The sequence below is a fragment of the Saimiri boliviensis genome, chromosome X (genome assembly GCF_048565385.1).
Source record: "Saimiri boliviensis isolate mSaiBol1 chromosome X, mSaiBol1.pri, whole genome shotgun sequence".
NCBI lineage: Eukaryota > Metazoa > Chordata > Mammalia > Primates > Cebidae > Saimiri > Saimiri boliviensis.
In genome coordinates this window covers 40,882,159-40,905,068 of record NC_133470.1, presented here as the reverse complement: position 1 = coordinate 40,905,068, position 22,910 = coordinate 40,882,159, and the positions used below count along the sequence as shown (strand labels likewise).

General features: G+C 39.6%; 1 protein-coding gene across 1 annotated transcript in view; it reads left to right on the top strand.

Moving 5' to 3' along the window:
- The window catches only part of EFHC2 (EF-hand domain containing 2), a 197,483-nt gene that overhangs the window by 86,505 nt on the left and 88,068 nt on the right, over nt 1–22,910 (top strand). Inside the window, exons 5-9 of the mRNA XM_074391685.1 lie at nt 6,186–6,437; nt 7,736–7,847; nt 8,236–8,376; nt 14,424–14,592; nt 21,378–21,520. Of these exons, the coding sequence (XP_074247786.1) occupies nt 6,186–6,437; nt 7,736–7,847; nt 8,236–8,376; nt 14,424–14,592; nt 21,378–21,520 (817 nt within the window). The remainder of the gene's footprint in view (nt 1–6,185; nt 6,438–7,735; nt 7,848–8,235; nt 8,377–14,423; nt 14,593–21,377; nt 21,521–22,910) is intronic.

Sequence of the window (22,910 nt, the reverse complement as noted above, 5' to 3'; positions counted from 1 at the left end):
TTTATGTGATGGATTACGTTTATTGATTTGCATATGTTGAACCAATCTTGCATCCCAGGGATGAAGCTGACTTGATTGTGGTGGATAAACTTTTTGATGTGCTGCTGGATTTGGCTTGCCAGTATTTTATTGAAGTTTTTTGCATTGATATTCATCAGGGATATTGGCTTGAAATTTTCTTTTTTAGTTGTGTCTCTGCCAGGTTTTGGTATCAGGATGATGCTAACCTCATAAAATGAATTAGGGAGGAGTCCCCCGTTTTTCTATTGTTTGGAATTGTTTCAGAAGCAATGGTACCAGCTCCTCTTTGTACCTCTGGTAGAATTCGGATGTGAATCCATCTGGTCCTGGGCTTTTTTTGGTTGGTAGGCTATTAATTACTTCCTCAATTTCAGAACTTGTTATTAGTGTATTCAGAGATTTGAATTCTCCCTGGTTTAGTCTTGGGAGGGTGTATGTGTCCAGGAATTTATCAATTTATTCTAGATATTCTAGTTTATTTGCATAGTGGTGTTTATAGTATTCTCTAATAGTAGTTTGTATTTCTGTGGGATCAGTGGTGATATCCCCTTTATCATTTTTTAATTGTGTCTATTTGATTCTTCTCTCTTTTCTTCTTTATTTGTCTGGGTAGTGGTTTATCTATTTTGTTAATCTTTTCAACAAACCAGCTCCTGGATTCACTGATTTTTTTGAAGGTTTTTTTGTGTCTCTATCTCTGTCAGTTCTGCTCCGAATCTTAGTTATTTCTTATCTTCTGCAAGCTTTTGAATTTGTTTGCTCTTGCTTCTCTAGTTCTTTTAATTGTGATGTTAGGGTGTTGATTTTAGATCTTTCCTGCTTTCTTCTGTGGGCATTTAGTACTATAAATTTCCTTCTAAACACTGCTTTAGCTCTGTCCCAGAGATTCTGGTATGTTGTGTTTTTGTTGTCATTAGTTTCAAATAACTTATTTATTTTGGCCTTAATTTTGTTATTTATCCAGTAGTCATTCACAAGCAGGTTTTTCAACTTCCATGTCATTGTGTGATTTTGAGTGAGTTTCTTAACCTTGAGTTCTAATTTGATTGCACTGTGGTCTCCGAGACTGTTATAATTTCTGTTGTTTTGCATTTTCTGAGGAGTGTTTTACTTACAATTATGTGGTTAGTTTTAGAATAAGTGCTATGTGGTGCTGAGAATAATGTATATTCTGTGGATTTAGGGTGGAGAGTTCTGTAGATGCCTATTAGGTCTTCTTGGTCCAGACTGAGTTCAAGTCCTGAATATCCTTGTTAATTTTCTGTCTCATTCATCTGTCAAATATTGACAGAGGGGTGTTAAATCTCCCATTATTGTTGTGTGGGTGTCTAAGTCTCTTTGCAGGTCTTAAGAGCTTGCTTTATAAAACTGGGTGCTCCTGTATTGGGTGCATATATATTTAGGATAGTTAGCTCTTCTTGTTGCATTGATCCCTTTACCGTTATGTAATACCCTTGTCTTTTTTGATCTTTGTTGATTTAAAATCTGTTTTATCAGAGGCTAGGATTGCAACCCCTGCTTTTTTTTTTTCTGCTTCCATTTGCTTGGCAGATATTCCTCCATCTCTTTATTTTGAGTCTGTGTGTGCCTTTGCATGTGAGATGGGTCTCCTGAATACAGCACGCCAATGGGTCTTGACTCTTTATCCAATTTGCCAGTCTGTGTCTTTTAGTTTGGGCATTTAGCCCATTTACATTTAAGGTTAATATTATGTGTGAATTTAATCCTGTCATTATGGTGCTACCTGGTTATTTTGCCCATTAGTTGATGCAGTTTTTTCATAGTGTTAATGGTCTTTACAAGTTGGTATGTTTTTTTCAGTGGCTGGTACTGATTTTTCCTTTTCATATTTAGTGCTTCCTTCACGAGGTCTTGTAAGCCAGGCCTGGTGGTGACAAAATCTCTCAGAATTTGCTTGTTTGTATTTCTCCTTCCCTTATGAAGCTTAGTTTGCCTGGATATGAAATTCTGGGTTGAAAATTGTTTTCTTTAAGAATGCTGAATATTGGCCCCCACTCTTTTCTGGCTTGTAGGGTTTCTGCAGAGAGACCTGCTGTTGGTTTCATGGACTTCCCTTTGTGGGTAACCAGACCTTTTTCTCTGGCTTCCCTTAACATTTTTTCCTTCATTTCAACCTTGGTGAATCTGATGATTATGTGTCTTGGAGTTCTTCTCAAGGAGTGTCTTTGTGGTGTTCTCTGTATTTCCTGAATTTGAATGTTGGCCTGTCTTGCTAGGTTGAGAAAGTTCTCCTGGATAATATCCTGAAGACTGTTTTCCAACTTGGTTCTATTCTCCCCATCATTTCAGGTATACCCATCAAACTTAGGTTTGGTCTTTTCACATAGTCCCATATTTCTTGGAGGCTTTGTTCATTCCTTTTCATTCTTTTTCCTCTAATCTTGTCTTCATGCTTTATTTCATTAAGTCAATCTTCAGTCTCTGATATCCTTTCTTCTGCTTGTTCAATTTGGCTATTGATACTTGTGTATGCTTCACAAAGTTCTTGTGCTGTGTTTTTCAGCTCCATCAGGTTATTTTTGCTTTTCTCTAAACTAGTTATTCTAGTCAGCAATTCCTCTAACCTTTTCTCAAGGTTTTTAGCTTCCTTGCATTGGGTTAGAACATGTTCCTTTAGCTCAGAGGAGTTTGTTATTACCCACCTTCTGAAGCCTGCTTCTGTCAGTTTGTCAAACTCATTCTCTGTCCAGTTTTGTTCCCTTGCTGGTGAGGAATTGTGATCCTTTGCAGGAGAACAGGTTTGGTTTTTGGATTTTTCAGCCTTTTGGCACTGTTTTCTCCTCATCTTCATGGATTTATCTACCTTTGGTCTCTGATATTGGTGACCTTCAGATGGGGTTTCCATGTAGATGTCCTTTTTGTTGATGTTGATGGTATTCCTTTCTGTTAGTTTTCCTTCCAACTGTCAGGCTCGTCTGCTGTAGGTCTGCTGGGGTTTTCTGGAGGTCCACTCCAGAGCCTGTTTGCTTGGGTATCACCAGTAGAGGCTACAGAACAGCAAAGATTTCTGCCTGTTCCTTCCTCTAGAAGCTTGATCCCAAGGGGCATCTGCCAGATGCCAGCCGGAGCTCTCCTATATAAGGTGTGTGTTGACCCCTGCTGGGAGGTCTCTCTCATTCAGGAGGCACAGGGGTCAGGGACCCACTTGAACAGTCAGTCTGTGTCTTAGCAGAGCTCAAGTACTATGCTGGGAGATCCACTGCTTTCCTCAGAGTGGCAGGCAGGTACATTTAAGTCTGCTGAAGCTGTGCCCATAGCTGCCCCTTTTGCCAGGTGCTCTGTTCCAGGGAGATGGGAGTTTTTTACTATAAGTCCCTGACTGGGCCTGCTGCAATTCTTTCAGAGATGCCCTGCCCAGAGAGAAGGAATCTAGAGAGGCAGTCTGGCTACAGCTGCTTTGCTGAGCTTCGGTGGGCTCCTCCCAGTTTGAATTTCCCAGCAGCTTTATTTACATTGTGAGGGGAAAACTGCCACTCAAGCCTCAGTAATAGTGGACACTCATCCCCTACCACCAAGCTCCAACATCCCTGGTCGACTTCAGACTGCTGTGCTGGCAGTGAGAATTTCAAGCCAGTGGATCTTAGCTTGCTGGGCTCCATGGGGGTGGGTTCTGCTAAGCGAGACCACTTGGCTCCCTGGCTTCAGGCCCCTTTCCAGGGGAGTAAATGGTTCTGTCTTGCTGGTATTCCATACACCACTGGGGTATGAAAAAAAAACCTCCTGCAACTAGCTCAGTGTCTGCCCAAACAGCCACCTAGTTTTGTGCTTGAAACCAGGGCCCTGGTGGTGTAGGCACCCAAGGGAATCTCCCTCCTTGTCTGCGGGTTGTGAAGACTGTGGGAAAAGTGTAGTATCTGGGCCAGAGGGCACCATTCCTCATGGCAGGGTCCCTCAAAGCTTCCCTTGCCTAGGGGAGGGAGTTTCCTGACCCCTTGCACTTCTCGGGTGAGGTGATGCCCCACTCTGCTACGGCTCACCCTCCATGGGCTGCATCCACTGTCTAATCAGTCCCAGTGAGATGAACCAGGTACCTCAGTTGGAAATTCAAAAATTACCCACCTTCTGCATTGATCTTGCTGGGAGCTGTAGACCAGAGCTGTTCCTATTCGGCCATTTTGCCAGCCACCCCCAGAAAAAGATCTTTTGTGCCAGGAATTGAGAATAAATACCAAGAATAGCTAAGAAATGTTTTAAATAATTTCATTTCAGAGTGGGAACATCATTTTAGCATTTATTCCCTGAGGGAGAAAATTCTTCAATAAATATAGAAGTCTTTGGGAAATTAGGAGTTTAATAAGAGGCTTCTATATTGACTTTCATACATTTACTTCTGCAGTGTTTGCTGCCTTTAACTGAAAAGTTAAAATTAAACAATTTAACTTAGACTGAAAAGAATCCCAATGGTATATTATCAATAATGCTTTTCTTAGAGGCCTCATAATGCCAAAGAAACGTTTTTCAATCCATTGAAATAGTGGTCCTGTAATTTCATTTAAATATCAGGGATAAGATTGAAGAGCCTTTGGAAAACCATCATGTCTTTCTGCTGTCTTGGGTTAAGAGTGCACCTAGACTGCCCTTGACAGCTAGAACATTTCAAGAATTTACAAAAAGATTGTATAACCTGATTTGCGACTACATCTCCCTTGTCAGTGAGCACTTCCTTGTATAAAAAATAGTCCTATTTGGCTATATCAGATGGATGGGGGCAGTTTTATTCCAAGACAGGGCCACGAACATGCAAACAGAGGGAAGAGTTGCATCAAGAAGACTGTGGAACTAGTGATTCCTGGGCCACAGGACAGCCGAGGCAGAGGCTCTGTAAACCTTAAATTCTCCATTTACTGTGCCCCTGTTCCTCCAGAGCATTCTTATCCTTGACACCTAAAGCTTGTTGAGCTAAAATAAAACAATGAATATATTTCTTCCCTTTTACCTTCACAAAAATCTGTGAATGAGTAACAATTACGTACTCATGTGAATTTCCCAGTGAAAAGACAAATTATGTTTTTGGTTGAGATATAATTAACATGGAATCAAATGTATAAATCTTAAGTGTGTAGGTCAAGTTTTTTAAAATGTGTGTAATTGAGTAACCAACACAAAAATCAAGACGTAGAATATTTTTAACACCTCAGAAAGTTCCTTTGTCCCCCTTTCTGGTCAAATTCCCTACCCAGAGGCAATTAGTGTTCTGATTTCTGTCACTGTAGATTAGTTTTATCTGTTCTTAAATATAAATTTTGAATCTTTGAGAAAAGTCAGTTTTTAAAAATATTAAAGAAGGATAGTTTTAAATTTTTTTTTTTTTTTTTGAGACAGAATCTTGCTCTGTCACCCAGGCTGGAGTGTAGTGGTGCCATCTCGGCTCACTGCAACCTCTGCCTCCCAGGTTCAATAGATCCTCCTGCCTCAGCCTCCTGAGTAGCTGGGATTACTGGTGCCAACCACTACACCTGGCTAGATTTATTTTGTGTGTGTATTTTTAATAGAGACAGCCAGGCTGGTCTTGAACTCCTGGCCTCAAGTGATCCACCCGCCTTGGCCTCCCAAAGTGCTGAGATTACAGGTGTAAGCCACTGTGCCTGGCCAGAAGTATAGTTTAGTGTATTAAAATAATATTTAATAAGAAAAACTTCCTCATGCTTGTCTCTGTTCTTAAGATTAAAACTGATTATCGATGCATATGTATGTATGTCATAGTTGAAATTTAAAAATATATCACAGAATAGTCTATAGAAAATATATACCTCCCCCCCCCTTTTTTTTTGAGACAGGGTCATATTCTGTCATCCAGGCTGGAGTGCAGTGGTGTGAACATGGCTCACTACAGCCTTGACCTCCTGGGCTGAAGCAGTCCTCCCATCTTAGCCTCCTGAGTAGCTGGGACTACAGGTGTGTGGCACCACACCTGGCTAATTTTTTTTTAAGAGTTGTGTTTTTGCCATGTTTCCCAGGCTGGTCTTGAACTCCTGAACTCAAGCAATCCTCCCACCTTGACCTCCCAAAATGCTGGGATTACGGGTATGAGCCACTTTGCCTGGCCAAAAATATATCTTTATATATTTGTCACTTGATTGTGTGTATCATAGAAGTCATTATGCAAAACCTGCAACTATTATTGATATTTTCTCCATTTGCAGATTCTAGAACATGTAGAGCCCCTACGTCCCTACGAATCCTTTGACACCCGGAAACAGTTCCTCCAGTATCATGGCAAGGTTTTGCGTTTCTTCTGCCTGTGGGATGACTCAGTCTCAATGCTTGGAGACCGTCGAGAACTCATCCTGCATTACTTCTTGTGTGATGATACTATTGAAATCAAAGAACTGCTTCCAGACAACTCAGGCCGAGATCCTACGAAAATGTTCCTCCGGAGGAGTAAGCTACCCAAGGTGAGCAGTGGACATAACCGCTTTCTGAATTTGCTTGTGGAGCAAGAGACTAGAGTCACTGTTTGGAATGTTGTGTGTTAAGAGTATGAGATGATAGTAACCGTGCACTAGTGCAGGTACTCAGGAAACTTTCATTTTGTGCTCTCTATTAATATACATCTGTGAAAGTAATACAGAGAGTATGATGAATTAGCGTTGGAACATTGAAGTTAAGGGAAGTAAAGGAAAAAAGTCAAATGTAAGAAAAAGTACATCATCATCACTGAGTTCACAAAGAGTTTTATGAAACTAAATAATGACCCCTTAGTAAAAGAATTGCTTGTGACTTTGGATGGGGCACTAGGGTGTGATCTCTGCAGACTACTGAGGAGAACCCATGGTTTGGTCTGGGTTGTGAATACAAACACACACTATACACGTGCACCCACATGTGCGTGTACACGTGCACTCACAGATATACACATGCAACTTTACAAACCTAAGCATCTCTTCTGAGTGTAGCAACTAGTCACCAAGTAGCCACTAGCTAGTGGCAATGATGACTTTTGGATTTTATTTGATATTAAAAAGAGTTGTCAGACTGATTTCTACAAATATTTATGGCCACATGAGAGCTTATGTAACTTGGATGCAGCAGAAACAGGCCAGACCTGGATTAGAATTCTGAGTCTGCCGCTTAATAGCTGTGCTACCTTGGGCAAATCACTTAACCTCTCTGAGCTTATTTCCCCATCTTTAAAATGTGATAATATAGCACACACAAAAAAATACTACCTATGGACCTGCAAACACATATAAGGACACTTAGAAACATAAAGATTTTTTCAAAAGCTCTATGTTATAGTTTCTTTCTTATTTGGATAAAGTATCTTTTAATTGAATTTTTAGTGCTCATGAAAAGGTTACCATAACACTAATTTCCAAGGCAAATAACTGCTGTCCATTCAGTCCTCACAGAAGGTTTAACCAGATTCTCTGAGCCCACTGCCAGAAGCCCTACTGTGTTGCTTGGAGGCAGGAGAGGCACAGTTTGTCCCAGAGGGAGCTCTGGGATACGCATAGCAGGCGACCAGGAGGTGCCAGAGAAACCTGTTTTTAGAATGGCTTTGAAAAATAAGCTAAATATAAAATAATAATGACATACCTAACATTTACAGTGTGCCAATATCAGTTACGTCATTTTATTTATTCATTCAACAAATATTCTTTGAGTGCCACCTGTATGCCAGCCCTGGGGTTATAGTAAGAAAGGGAATGGATGAAGTCCTACCACACCTTGTTTTGATTTTGTCTTCCAGGATGGCCACACCAGAGTCTATCAACCCGGCCAGATAACAGATCGAACAGTTCTCAATTTGTATGGTGACTTAAAGAGGAACCAAGAGGATGGCTACCTGTTGGATAAACATAAGGGAAGGAACCTCACATTTTATTACCTGTTTCTAGTGTGACTTCCCTGAAACCTGAACAGTGGGGCAAGTTACATACCCTTCTCTTATGAGATTGTGAATGAAATGGATGAATACATAAAATGTATGCCTTGTACTGCTATTTATTAATCATAAGCACGTTGAAATGTATATATAAATATATGCATTGCGTTGCAGTTTGTAAGTATAATACTGCAGTGCTAAAATAACTTTAGAATATGAACATCAACTGGTTACTTTTTTATTTGATTTTTACAATTTAGTTATAAAAGACTGAAAAATTTTTTCATTTCCTTTTTTCTCTGGGAAGGGATGTCTGGTTCTTTGGAGGGTCCATGGTGCCAATGCTATGTTCCTTTGTTTTTATTAGCTAGGAAAAGTAGACCAAGAGTTTTACAAAGATTGTGACCTGTCCCTAGGAGTCACCATCAATGTGTGGGGAAGAAAAGTACTCCTTTATGACTGTGATGAATTTACGAAGTCTTATTATAAGTCTAAATATGGAATTGGTAAGTGATACATATGTCAATTAAATATCTTTTAAGAATTAAACTCTTTGTTCCCTAGTTAAGATTTTACTTTGGAGTTTCAAATGCTAGGCTCATAATAGCTACCATTTATTGTACATTTGGTATCTTTCAGACATTTGTTGTCTTTCATATTCCTAATGATTCTCTATGGGTAGATTTACTATCCCCATTTTAGAGGTGAAAAAACCCAAGGCTTAAAGGGGGCTCATTTTTCCAACATCATGCAGTGAACAAAGAGTGAGCCAAGATTTGAACTTCTCTGCTGATGCCAGGGACTTCCATTTTCCCTTATGGTCCTCTGCCCCACTCCAATATGGGGTAAATGTTTTGGTTGAGCAACCAAAATGGAAATCTGAATGCATTTCTTTTCACTTAATTCTTCTGACCACAATGGATATACCTAATCGAGTTACTGAAGGAATTCTCTTCTGCTAGTTTGCTCTACCTTTCTTGGTGAGGCTCAGCCAGGTTTCAAGCTTCTCTCTTCTTAGATATTAACTCCATTCCAATCAGGTTAGTTCAGTTCAGAATGAAAATGAGTGATTTATTAAGCACCTACTATATGTAGGTTATTGCAGTAGACTTAGGAGATACAGAGTTTATAAGAGGTTTCTAGGCTGGAAGGGGAACTGAGATGTGTGGCGTGTGACACCGTGTTATGTGTGTCTTGGAAACTGGTGGAGGATATGACGTGAAACCTAAAACATAAACCTTCATTTGTTAAATTCTCCTCTATCTGAGGCTGCAGGTACCTGCTGCTGTTAGGAATCGATGGGACTTGCCGACCTCCCAGATTGGGACTTGGAGTTGGGATAGGGAGTACTTAGTCCTGTACTTCTCTCTGAACCTTAGAGTATTCATAGGAGCACACTTCCCTGAGGGGTGGGATGGAAGCCAAGCGCAGCCACAGCTTCTTAAAAGACAAGGTGTTTTGTCTCTAGAATGAGATGAAGCCATGTTATGTGTCTTGTTGTCCCCACTGTGTAGTATTCCTGGAATTCTGGGAATCTTCATATTGTGGGAGAAGGCACATCAAGCGCACAAAGGGGTTAGAATAAAAAAGGCTTTCAGTTTTGCTCTTAGGTTCACTAAGGGAATTTGTTGCACTGCATCTGCAGGCCAGATGAGTCCAAATGTATGGGCCCTACTAGGGCCAAATTGGTGGCCTCTTTTTATTTTATTTTCTAAAATTAGTCCCCCTCAGTGGACACAGTTGGGCATGTTTGCTTTGGGGACTGTGGACAAGAAGCAGCCAGGAATGTGCAGGTGGCAGCTGCTATAGAGAAGCTGCTGGTGGCCCTTAGACTATGGGAAAAGAATTTGGCCTTTAATAAATGTAGACGCCTGTATGGAATCCATAAGGCTTTAGTGTACAATAAAAATGTAAATGTATATATCAAGGTGAGTCACTGAAAACCATAACTTACACCTGATGATTACCTTAATATAAAGGATGTGGTAAATGTTCCAAAGCATTATATGATTCCTTAGTCCAACTTTTGGTTGATGTTGTCTGTCAGCTTGGTTTTGAGAATATGAAAGTGGCATTTGGGAAAATGAGTGTCGTACTGCTGAGACTTGGTATGTTGTTAGGATCTTAGCAGCTTCTCTAGAAAATTTTCTGATGCGTATGAATTTCCTGGTGTGCTCCAAATCAAGCCATCCTGGGTAAATGTATCAGCTTCAAATGTCCTATGGTCCATTTCAGTCGAGTCCTTGTGCTCAATTTCTTTCTGTTTACTTCTTTTGTTCACTCTGTGGACTAATTGTATGATGTAAAAAAAAGTAGTCTGTGCCTTTAAAGCTAATATAACATGAGCATTATGCATTTAAACCGAAAATTATGCAAATGCAAAATTATGATGCATTTCATAGTCACACTGACTTTTTCTATTTCTCATAACATATGTTAAAATATCCCGTTTAACAGACACTATTATTACACAACATTTCTTGAGTTACAACAGTGCACTTAATGTAAGTAAAGACTAGAAATTATATGCATGATGAGGTGGAAGGGGGAATGAATCAGTATTCTCCTATAATCTTTGCATTTGCTTTTCCTGATTTTTTGGTAAGGTTAAATTAATATACTTAATGTTACTTAGATAGAGTTATTTCTGCCATTTTAATTTTATTTATAGTTCATCTGGTCCTAGCAATTTGTTTAACTGACCAAATTACATGCATTATGTTTTGGTATCCTTTAAACCCAAACCAGGACAAAGTCCCATCAATCACTGTGGTTCTGTTAATAATTGTGGTCATATTTCCTCCCTTGTCAATAATTGTGGTCAGTAGAAAACCTGGGTGTCTCCACTGCGCAGCACGCAGAAAGGATCTGACAAGTGCCAGCCACACAGCTAGGGGCCTTAACAGAAAGTCAGGGGAGATTTCTAACACAGTATGCAGCCTTGCTGCTTTAGTACCTTCTCCTGTGTAATGACACCCCAGCCTATTTTGGGAGAGAAAAAATGTCAGACAAAGAGAAGAAGTTGGCCACAGTCCCAAGAAAGGTACACAGATAACCTTTCTATTTATGTAGAAGTGGAGGGCTTGCTAGAATTTGAAGAGACATCTGAGCTCCTGTGTAAAACTCAATCTCTTAATATGATTCCTTCATACATTTAAGGATTCTAAGGAGAAGGTGATTCCATAGATTTCTTATCTATAATAGTGCAGTGTGACCCCCTCCATCAGGAAATTTTGCCATCCTGCTGGCCCTGGCCTGCCTGCTGGGCTGTAGCATGTCACTCCCTCATTATTTTATATGAATGAACACAGACTGGCAGATAGATGGAGGTCTGTTGATCTTCCCTATAGCATGAAGGTTGAAAAAGGCTCTAGGGGCTGCAGCAGGTGTTTCTTTCACTAAAAGGACAGGGATCAAATGTAAACTGTTCTTGTATAGGAATTTCTGCCTTAGGTTATTATTTGTCTATCAATGGACTTTCTTATCATTTTATCGTAGTGACTGTAACAATGAAACTAGTAACAGCACTGTTCATCCTTGTTGCTTTCGAACACTTATTAGGCTATACTTAGATTGAACAAAAATCTTAAAGCATCTTTAATTTTGTGGAGTCATTTCTGGCCATCTCTGAACTTTCAGTGTTAAGAACAGCAGAACATTTAACATGAGTGTTTAATGATTATTTGACTGAATTGGACACTTAAAATTACACCAATGGGATAGAATTGTCTTCTGGTCTCATCACATGGCCTTGATGGACTTAACAATTTTGTTTCTTTTGCTTCCCCTGTAAAATGAAGATGGTTGAAATGGGAGGATTCTTAAAGATTTTATAGCTCTAACATGATGTTATTCACGAATTTAGGTTTCACTGAAATCATTTGACATGGGTATTGAATACAAACAGAAGTGGATTTACCTTGAAGCTGCTGAAGCATAATTTTTAGAGGTCTTCCTTTCCAGGGGCCCCAATCCAAGGCCCTGGCCTAATTTTTTCTTAGTAATTTGACATTCTTTGTCTAGGAGAGCTTTGCCCAAATTATTTAAGCTTCCAGCCTCCCAAAACCTGTATTCATCTCTAGGTTACTAGAATATAAGCGATGAACTTTGAAGTAATTGAAGGCTTTTCCAGATAGTCTTTCCCACTGAGATGGTGAATAGAAAATCACCGTGAAGAAGCATTAAGACTCCTTTTTAATATATACCATCTCTCTGCCAATTTGTTGGAATCTAGTCAACCATGGATGACACACACACACGTGTGTGTATATGTATATATACATAGACAAGTCACTTGGAATTAGAGGAATCAGATAATTAAAAGACATATATGTCTCAGGATCTAGCAGAATGCCAACTTAAGACATTTGGGAAGATGCTTTATACAAAAAATGTATACTTTTTCATTTATTCAATGAGTATTTTTAACACCTAAAACATGCAGGATGCTGGGATGATGGAAAACCAAAGTGAGGAAACTTGTCATTCAGCTGTGAGTCCAGAGCTTTGTGAATGTATGCAAATTACCCAGAGAAATGGGATTTAAAGTTGGATCTTGAGCCAGAGTTTTCAAAAAGATGTATGTGGTGGTATAAAAGTAAGGCATGATGAAGTGGAAAAGTTCTAAGCTTTTATACACTAGATGGCACTGTGGGTGCAGAGGAAAGCTCTAAATTGGTTCTTTTGTTACTTAAATCTGTTGCAAAAATGTGGTTGAGAAAACAACAGTGTGTTTATAAGCCCTGTAATTTTGGGGGGAAGCGTAGAATGCAGTCCTAATTACTTTGAGATTCAATATGTGCCCCCTTTTGGTTAGACTGCTTAGACTGATATATAGAGTTGTATGTGTATGTCTCCTGTTGTAAGAAACTGCTCAGGCCCTGATTTTTTAAATAATCACATAGAACTCTCCTGCCATGGTTATGGTGCTCTTCCTGAAATGAAAGACCAAACAGTGGTGCATTAGGTGTATTGATTAGCAATGATAGGGTCTACTGTGGTTCTGCCCAATTCCAAGATTTGAACTCTCCCCTTTATTCCCAAGACTTTGCTTTAATCACCACAAAAATAGCAATAGTTGAAGCTCACAAGTCACTTGTGTACTGGCAGACTGGCTCCCCTCTTTCACTGAGTCACCTTTATAAACAAGTCTGCTGTGAGCAGTTTCTGTTAGGATGGAACAGTACTCTTTTGGGGATTGTGTTTGGGGGAATTTCACACAAAGGCTGCTAGGAAGTCTAAGGCAATATGAAAGCTGAAAATGTTTCCAACAAGAGTTAGAAATGGCCTCAAGCCCTTAGCCTTTTGATCATCAGTTAAAAAACAAAACAAAACAAAACAAAAACAAAAAACCACCTTAATATTAAGAGTTCGATTATCTTGGATGAAATATTGGTCTATGTTTTCTATTCTGGAGGTGTGCACTAAAATTTGTCCTTTTCCTCTTTGAGAACTTTGACAACGAAAAAGGAAATACTTGCTTATGTAGAACTCCTTTCATTCATGGTTGAAAACACCTATGTCATACTGAAGCTTGGGGAAGAAGTAGAAAATTGACTCTGTGGGAGTTTGTTTTGTCTTAGGAAAGATCTGGCATCTTCTTTGCCATTTATGTTGGGGGCAAACACAGTGACTTGGATAGATCAGGTCAATATGTTCTTTGCTCTGGAGAGCACAGTTGCTTCTCAGAGATTGTACAGCTTAGCAAATGAGCACCTGGAAGCTCCTAGGCTCTTACAAATATGTTACCAGCTCTCTCTCCGCCTCTCTTTCCTCACAGATGATAAGTATATAAATAAAATCAACAGTATTTACTGCATACCACTCTCTTGGAGAGAGTAGGCAGTTGGCTATTTTAAAAGTTTTTTCTCTTTCTGTTTTGTTTGTTTGCTTCATTGCATTTGAGTGCAATTGCAGTCTTTCCTTGGGCAGTAACAAAAGCTACCTGGGGCAGTGGCTGGTGAGAGGAAAGTTTTGTTTTCGTGTTTGTTTTTGAACTACATAGGGAAGTGCTATGACCTGAGTCCATTTTAGAGGCAAGGGAGGGTACTTAAATAGAAGGTGCAGTAGGAGGAGATGGTAGATGGGGAAGGGTAAAGGTGAATAGTTAAGAGTAAGTCCTGTTTGGAAAAGAATTGTATTAGTGAGTGTTGACTGAGATAGGAGAGGGCTAAATTACAAGTTAAAATATGGAGTGAGTGGCATAACCTTTCAAGTTTGAATTTTCATATTATTGGAAAAAATCAGAGGAGAACAAAAATATTCAGAAATGGGAATGTGATTACAAAATATAAATGTGTACTTATTTGACATAGATTCTTTTTTTTTTTTTTTAACTTTTGAACCAACGGTGATTATTAAGTCAGTTCCATGGTTTTTGTAAACATGATTGAAACCTACTCTCACAGGATTTTGCTGTGTTTTGTTTGAAAGAGTTTAAAATAGTCTACAAAGATCTCCATGTTCATCTTTAAAACATAACAAACCTTTCAAAACAGCCATAATCAGGGCAAAAAAAAATATTGATGTTTTGTTTGCCTTTGTTTTGTTATAGAGAACTTTACCTCAGTTTCATGCAAGCCTCCTTCTCCTCCTCCAAAAATAGAAAGGAAATTTCCACCTTATAATGGTTTTGGTTCTGAAGAGGATTCTCTCCGTAACTGCTTAGGCCTCAAGCCCACACCTCATCGGAAGAACTTCAAGAAGTTTATGGAAAAAGACAGGTGCTTAAGGGAACCATGATTTTAGTCTGATCTTTCCCAAATGTGTTTGGGGTTTATAACGTAGTTCTCATGACGAAACAGATGTCATGTAGCTCATCTAATTGCAAGTCCAGGGAGACATTATTATAGGCTTTTAATGAGGTTGATTAACATGCACGTATTAACAGGTTCTTACTTGAGTGCTTATTTTAATAAGTATCATCTGGAGGCCCCTAAAGTAATATTATCTCCAATCCATGTTGCCTTTCCATATCTATCTATATCTCTGTCTCTTGAAGATGGCAAAGATGTAGAGTAGGAGTTAGCAAGCTTTTTCTCAAAGGGTCAGATAGGAAATATTTTTGGCTTTGTGGGCCATACGGTGTCTGTCACAACCACTCAGATCTGCCTTTGTAGCGTGAAAGCAACCACAGACAGAATGTAAACGAATGTGTGACTGTGTTCCCATAAGACGTTTTTTTATGGCCACTGACATTCAAGTTTCATATCATTTTTATATATCACAAGATATTATTCTTATTTTGATTTTTTTTAACCATTTCAAAATGTGAAAACCATTCTTATCTCAAACGTCATATAAAAACAGGTGGCCTACTGGATTTGGCCCACTGACTGTGGTTTGCCAACCCCTGCTATAGAGATTTCCAGGATTTATATGTGTTTTTAAAAATGTTATTTGGTTATTAATGTTGTTGTTTTCACTTGAGAGGTTGGTTGAGTTCAGTAACCATAGATTTCTCGCTTGGCTGAGTATAATTTTAAATGATGGACTCTCAGAAGTATTCCTAATAGACATGGAGAAAAACCTGCCCATGAATCATGCATATAGAATGTAGACACTGCCCTTGGCTACTTTTTGCTTCTGCAGGGAGAGCAGACACTGGAGAAAGAAGTCAGGGGGAAAGTGGTGGGGAAAGACTGTAGATACTTGAATAGGATGTGGGCTGAGGGTTGCAGTCCTGTGTGACGGAAATGAGGGACCGGGAGATCCCGGGGAGAAACAGTGATAAAGGGAACATGTGGTGAGACTAGGAGAAGGAGAAGAAAAAGACATCCTGAATTTCATACAATTGATTGGGGTCAGGGGCTGTTGTAGAACATTTGAAGGAGAGAGAACAATAGTTGTCTTACATCTGTAAAAGTGGTAAAAATTGATAAAGAATTGTACAGAATGTCAGTCTGCCTTTGCTATGGCATGATAATCCTTTGTCTTTCTAGAAATAATCTTTTTTTTTTTTTTAAGGACTTTAGGGTTCCATTTTTAAGTTTTAGATTTGGTGCTTCTCAGGAATGGTCCCTGTAAGTTTTAGAAATGCTAATTATTGTGCCTCCCCCCCTCCCCCCGCCCCCTTACCGACTGCGACAGAAGCTCTGGGGAAGGGGCCCAACAGTCTGTGTTTTCTCAAGCCTTCCAGGGGATTCTGAGTCACACCAGTGTTTGAGAACCACTGATTTCTAGCACATAAGAGGGTCGCCAACTTATACTCTGTCCTCCCTTATTGAGAACAGTGTTTAGGTGAGGACTCTTGATGGCTAACTGCTGTTTTTAAGGACAACCATCCGAAGGAGGTGGGCAGGAAGAATGTCCCTATTGTAAAAGGAGAGGGAATTTTTTCTTATAAGTAAACAAGATGAAATATTATCCAGGGTGTTGCTTCTGGAACCCAGGGGAAAACCATTCTTTGTGAGTGGTTGACTTAGTCCCTCATTCTGTCTACGCTGTGTAAACTTGCCCACAGAACACTGACTCTAGATGGTATTCCATGTTCCTGTCATGTTGTCATGGCTGGAGGATGGTGGTATAGGCACAAATGTCTCTCGTTTTGTTCTTTCTGTCCACTGCTCGATCTGTGCCAGGAATACACTTTCCTCAAGCTCCTCTCACACAGGGACTGTGTTTCCATAGTAACTAGCACATTCAGCTAGAGACTTATACATGAGTTTGAATAACCCAAGGTTTTAAAACTGTAAGAACATAAAGCAGATGATTTCACAAAGCATACAAAAAATAGTTTTTTAAAAAATACAAATAAACTGTGAATTCAGACATGAAATTGTACATGACATGTTGATTATATATATTGCTATTAAGATGTACTTGGTACTATTGTTGTGAGGTTAATGCTGATATATGAATCATTGGAGGGAATAGTTTCAGATTAAAGCATATGAGCTTTGATGGATATAAAGATCTTTATTATCTGGATAGATATCACTGTGGTAGCCTGGTGGTTAGATTGTCTAGTCTGAGGAGGGAGAACCATGATAATATCTTTCTTGCTACACCAGGCTGAATTAGTTACTCTGTTCTTTGTGTGCCCACAGTACTCTGTTGATTATATCTCTAATAATCCAGTAACAATACTTAACCTAATTTAATCCAAAACCTTGGAATATAGATAATATTATCACACCCATTTCTCACATGAGGAAACTGAGGCTCAGAGAGGCCATACAACTTCCTCAAGGTCACACAGGTAATTTTTAGTTGAACTAGGAATTGAACCCAGGGAAATCTGACTTCTGGAACTCACCCGTCTTTCAACAGAACCTGTACATATCACAGTGCATATTAATGACTTGTTTATGTAATTCGTGGGCTCCTCTGAGACCAAGGGCTCCTTGAGGGCAGGGGCCAGCTTTATGGCTTCCATAAGAGTTAGTGCTGGCTGTACATTTTGGGATCAATAGTTTGTCTAAGAAGAGAAGGAATGGATGAATAAGTGAGCAAATACAATAAATATTCACTCATCCAGTTCTTAATCATGGATAGAAGAGACAGATGACTTCTCACCAGGAGGGTTATTATCCCAGACTTGTGCCAGTCATAATCATATAGCATCCAAAAACTCGTGGTTTAATCTTCATCTCTGTCTTGTTACAGATATTGTCCATCTGCTGTCCCCAGCAGTCATTTTTCCCTCTTTTAGAAATGTTTCCCCATTAATAAAAATAAGTCTTCATATGTCTTTCAACCATAAAACTCTATAACTCTGTATCTATTTGAGGTTTTTAGTAGGTGTAAAGCCCTGGATGAGCCATTAATGAATGAACAACTATTTCTTGAGTCCCTGCTGTCTGTCAAGCAGTGTTCTGGGTGTTTGGGATGCATCAGTGAACAAAACAGACACCAAGGCCTGCCATCGTGGAACTTATATTCTAGTTGTGGGAGATGGACCATCAGTGATGAAGATAATACATAAGTAAATTATGAAGTATTTACAAGATGTTAAGTATCATGAAAAAAATAAAGACGGTATTAAGTTACTGTGAAAAGAGTAAAGGCAGATTGGGAGTGTGGGGCTGAGGAACATTCCTCATTGCCATTTTAAATAGTGTGGTTGTGATGGACTTTACTGAGGAGAGGAAATGAGGTTCAGGTAAAAGGAACAGTTGGTGTAAAGGCCCTGAGCAAGAAGTGTGCTTGGGATGTGCAAGAAACATCCAGGAGGCCAACATGGATGGAGTTGATGAGTACATAGCAGAGCACATGGAGAGGAGACGCAGGGCTTTACAGACTGTTTAAAGGCGCTTTTGACTTTGAGTGATAAGGGGGCTATTGGGAAATTTGAGCAGAGAGGTGACTTGAGCTGATTTTCTTCTTAAAAAGAATTATTCCAGTGTGGTGTTGAGAGTAGACTATAGATGGTAATGGTGGAAGTTAAGACCAGATAAGAAGCTACTGTAGTAGTCCAAGAGAAAAGTTATGGTGGCTCAGATCTGGGTGAACGCAGTGGAAGTGATGAAACTTAATAGCGGATCCTGAAAATATTTTGAGGTTAGGGCAGTGGGATTCCCTGACAAATTGGATATGAAGTATGAAAGAAGCAAGGAGTTAAGATGACTCTCAAAATTTTGGCCTGAGCAACTGGAAGGGTGGAGTTGCCATCCACTGAGATGAGAAAGATTGTAGATAGGGTAGGTTTAGGGATAAGAATAGAAGTTCAGTTTTAGAACCAGTTAAGTTTGGGATGTCTATTAGATAATCAAGTGATGATACCAAGTAGGCAGTTGGATATATTTGTGAATATATGGGTCAGAAGATAGGTGAACGTGGATCCATCAGCATGTAGATCAGGTGTCCCCAAAGTACGGCCCGCGGGCCGCATGTGGCCCCCTGAGGCCATTTATCCGCCCCCCCCCCCCCCCCCGCCGCATTTCAGGAAGGGGCACCGCTTTCATTGGTGGTCAGTGAGAGGAGCACAGTATGTGGCGGCCCTCCAACGGTCTGAGGGACAGTGAACTGGCCCCCTGTGTAAAAAGTTTGGGGACGCCTGATGTAGATGGTATTTAAATCCATGATACCAAATTGTGTTAAAGCCTTGAGATTGGTTGAGATGACCGAGGGAGTGAATATACATAGAGCAGAGCATGACCAAGGAATAAACTCTGGAACATCCCCAATTAGGAGCTTGGGGGAAAAAACGGAGGAACCAGCAAAGGAGACTAAAAAGGAGCAAACGAGAAGGTAAGGAGCCAAACCAAGAGAATGCTGGATCCTGGAAGCCAAGTGAAGCAAGAGTATCACTGAAAGAACCATCATTTGTGCCAGTTACTGCTGACTGGTTAAGTGAGATGGGCACAAAAAATTAAGCATTGGAATTGGCATTGTGGAGATCATTGTTGACCTCTACAGGAGCAAACCTAATGGAAGTAGGTTCAAGACAAAATGGGCGAAGAATTTGAGGCAATGATTGTAGATACCTCTGGACTGTATGTAGAAAAAGTTAAGACATGGCTCCTGGACCTAGGAATTTATAATTTGTTTGGGGACAATGGGAATAAACACATTTTAAAAGCAGCCATCCAGAGTACACGTCTATATAGTGCTAAATTCGATGTGACATTACAACTGATTCAGAAGGTGTAAGTAGGTGGTCAGCTGGAGTATTGTGATAAAAAAGAATATTCTGAGAAGTTTGAGAAGTAGCTATTAGGGAAACATCTGAAGACACTTGCAGAGCTTCTCAGAGTATGCCCAGGGGACCACCTTATCAGAATCTTCTGGGGTTCTTCTTAATAATGCAGGTTTCTGGAAATGTGAGCTAACTACCGAATCCCCCGGTATCTTTGGGGATAGGACTCTGGATTCTGCATATTTAACAAGCTCCCCAGGTGACTTTTATATACAATAGACTTTGTGAACTGCTAGTCTGAAGATTTTATTGTGTAGATTATATTCTTGATTAATGAGATCTCCAGAACACTAGATTTAGATGAAAAAAAGGCATGTTGAATGTGTGAAAAACCCACGCTTAACATATACACTTATAAATTTATGTAGGTTATAAGAAGTTAAATTTACAGTAATATTTCTTTGCCTGAAGTTAGACCTTCCTCAGTTGTTGCAGTGATATTTTGGCTATCTGGAAAGTTAGACGGTTTTGTGTGTGTGAGACAGGGGCTATCAAATCTATCTGTTACTTATAAATCCAATTATGTACCAGAGAAGACGGTTGGCAAGGCATAGCTTCCTCCCAGACTATATGAGGTCTGTCTGAAGCCGGGGAACTGGATGTCGAGAAAACAGAGCCATGGAGACCTAACTGCTTTGCTCAGGCTGTTCTGAGGCGAATTTTCCAAACTGCTGCACACTGTCTCAAGCCTAAGAATCTTGGTGCCATCCTTTTTCAGCTCTGATTCTTGTCCAGTCTGAGAAGGGGGCAGAGAAAAGCACTTTTTGCCTCTGCAAATCAGAAATACTTGGTTTATTTTTTAATCACTGTGAACACAAGGAAAGAATGATTTTCAGCATAGGAGACCCTGCAAGGGAAGACTTTTCTGCTTAGAGTTGTGACAGAGGACATGGTTTATTCTCCTGTGTACTTCCTTGGGGTAATGATTTTAATTATCAAAGACCTCTCCAAGGGTTTATTGTTTGTTACAAAGTCCACCTTTCACTAGCTGATATCTGCAGACACGCTTCTGCTAACAGATTATAAATCAATTTCTTCAGTGACCAGGCAATCAGCTTTGGTAACTTTTAATTCTATAATTTGATCCTATCTTTAGCCTACTAGACTATTCTATTAATGCATAGAAATCTGAATGCAAATACCAATAGATACAGATATCATAACAATTTTCCATGAACATTTATTGAATACTTATAATGTAAATTAGGTAATGGTTAATAAGACAGTCTTTGGCCTTGGAAAACAGACTTGTAGTGGCTTACAATACGAGTGATAAACACTATTAAAAAAAAAAAAGGTGGGTCTGTCATAGGTGTTATCGCATTTGAAAAGGAAAAGTTAATTTTTCCCTTGAAGGAAGTTGGGGGGATTCTGGGTAGCTGGAGGAGTGAGTCAGAGAGGGGAAGATGTGGGCTGGAAGACAGAAAAGCGGAAGGGCATGAGACAGTGAGTGGTGAATGGGAGTGATGGCCCCAGATCCTGGCAGAGCCCAGGATTGCCCAGGCAGCAGGGCTAGGTGCTTGCTCTTCTTTCCAACATGATTATTGTGATTGGTAACTAGCTTCGTCATTGGAGAACAACCAGTTCGTGCAGCTGGTTTGAGCAGTGTGTTTATGAGGTTTGTTTTGGGTTCATTTTCCCAATATGTTACCCAGGACATGTAAAGAATCAGAGATATTTTAATATACTGAGACAATTGCCCTGCATTTAGATTTAGAACCTTAATTAGAAAATGGTTGCATGCTTTCACTTTGGACAGTTTATACCTACTATATTAAAGCCACATTATATCTTTTGCAGACTTTTAAAAACATAATACGTGGAAGATTTCCTGTATATCTCTGTAACTCTCATTTCTCTTCCATTTAGGTATGGCTTAGAAAGCAATATACTCCGGTTTTTTGCAAAACTAGACACAGAAAAATACGTTGACTTGGACAGGATATTTGTTATTTCATATTATCTCGCTGATGACACCATTTCAGTGTTCGAACCTATAGAGAATAATTCAGGTAAGAGAGATAGTCCTCATAGTATTTTCTTGAGAACATGTAAGTGTCTCTTCATGCTGAAAATTAGGTAACATGATCTGTTTTTGTAGCCTAGATTATGTACAATAGAGATTTTTTTAAAAAAAACCCTGAACAATAGAGTGTTTTTTTTTTTTTTTTTTTTTTTTAAAAAAAACCAGTCTCTTAAATGGGAACCTAAACATTTAAAATGATAAAGGCGGAACAGTTTTGGTTGGTTTTGGGTTGGGGTACCTGGAGTTACCTCCTTTTTGCCACTATCCCTACTTCCTCTGTGGCCTCTGAAGCACCTCTATGGAACCCGATGGCTTCAGAATCATGGTCTAGGTACCACTGGTTCTACTCGCAGCCAGTAAGCCAAGAGGAAGTCTGTATTCTTGATAGTCCTACTTACAACATTTTTGTTTGGCTGTGAGACAAGAATCCCAGATACACAAATTCAATCTTCAGGGTCCATCTTTATCTGGCCCTTCTGTCTGTTGAGGTTGTTGCCAAGGTTCCAGCACTCAGGCCCACAGAATGCCTCTCTGCAATATGCTGGTACCACAGCCATCGCTGAGGAGAGCCATTGACTTACCTAATCATGGCACTGTAGGAGCCTGTTCTTTGTCTCAACATGTTTAAAACTTTTATCTATGCTGAAGACATACATTTAGGCAGAATAATCAGTGATGTGCTGGTTAACTGGCTCTTTGAAAATATTTTAAAAGCCCTGATTTATACTCTTTGCCAGTTTCCATGGTGTGAATACCCCAACCATGGCCAATTTCAAGCAGCCAAGAGTTTGAAAACTGGCTTGCGAAATCTCTGAAAATTCAACTGTCAGCTCCTTTGAGCTGGTATAAGCTACTTAGCACACCAGTGAGTAATGAATAACTTGTATAACTAAGGCTCTACGGTGATTTCAATAATGGATCAAATCTTAAAATATGAAATTGCATAGGGATGAATATAAGTCATGTTCTTACAGGTCAAAAATCAACTCTTAATACATTTAGAATGGGGAAGATGTGGCCAAACAAGTTGCAGCATGTGTGAAACAGAAGGGAAGAAAAGATTTAAGGGGACTCCCATAGTTATCTTTAAAAATTTAAGTAATCTCCTTTACAGAAGTAGGGCATTTGCTACTTAATCTGCATATCAGATTAAGTATAAGACATCATCTGGGACAAATAGGTGGAAATAAGCACAAGTGAGGAATTTTCCAACTGCTACTATTCAAACATGCTCTAAAGATGAGTATCTTCCTGATGTTCCACTCTCCCATTATGCTGCTGGGCATATATAGGAGGTCTTTGCCAAGTATTTATTGGACTGGGAAGAGAGTAGAGAGAGAGAAGAAAATGGTAGAATTCCATGCCATTTTTTCTTT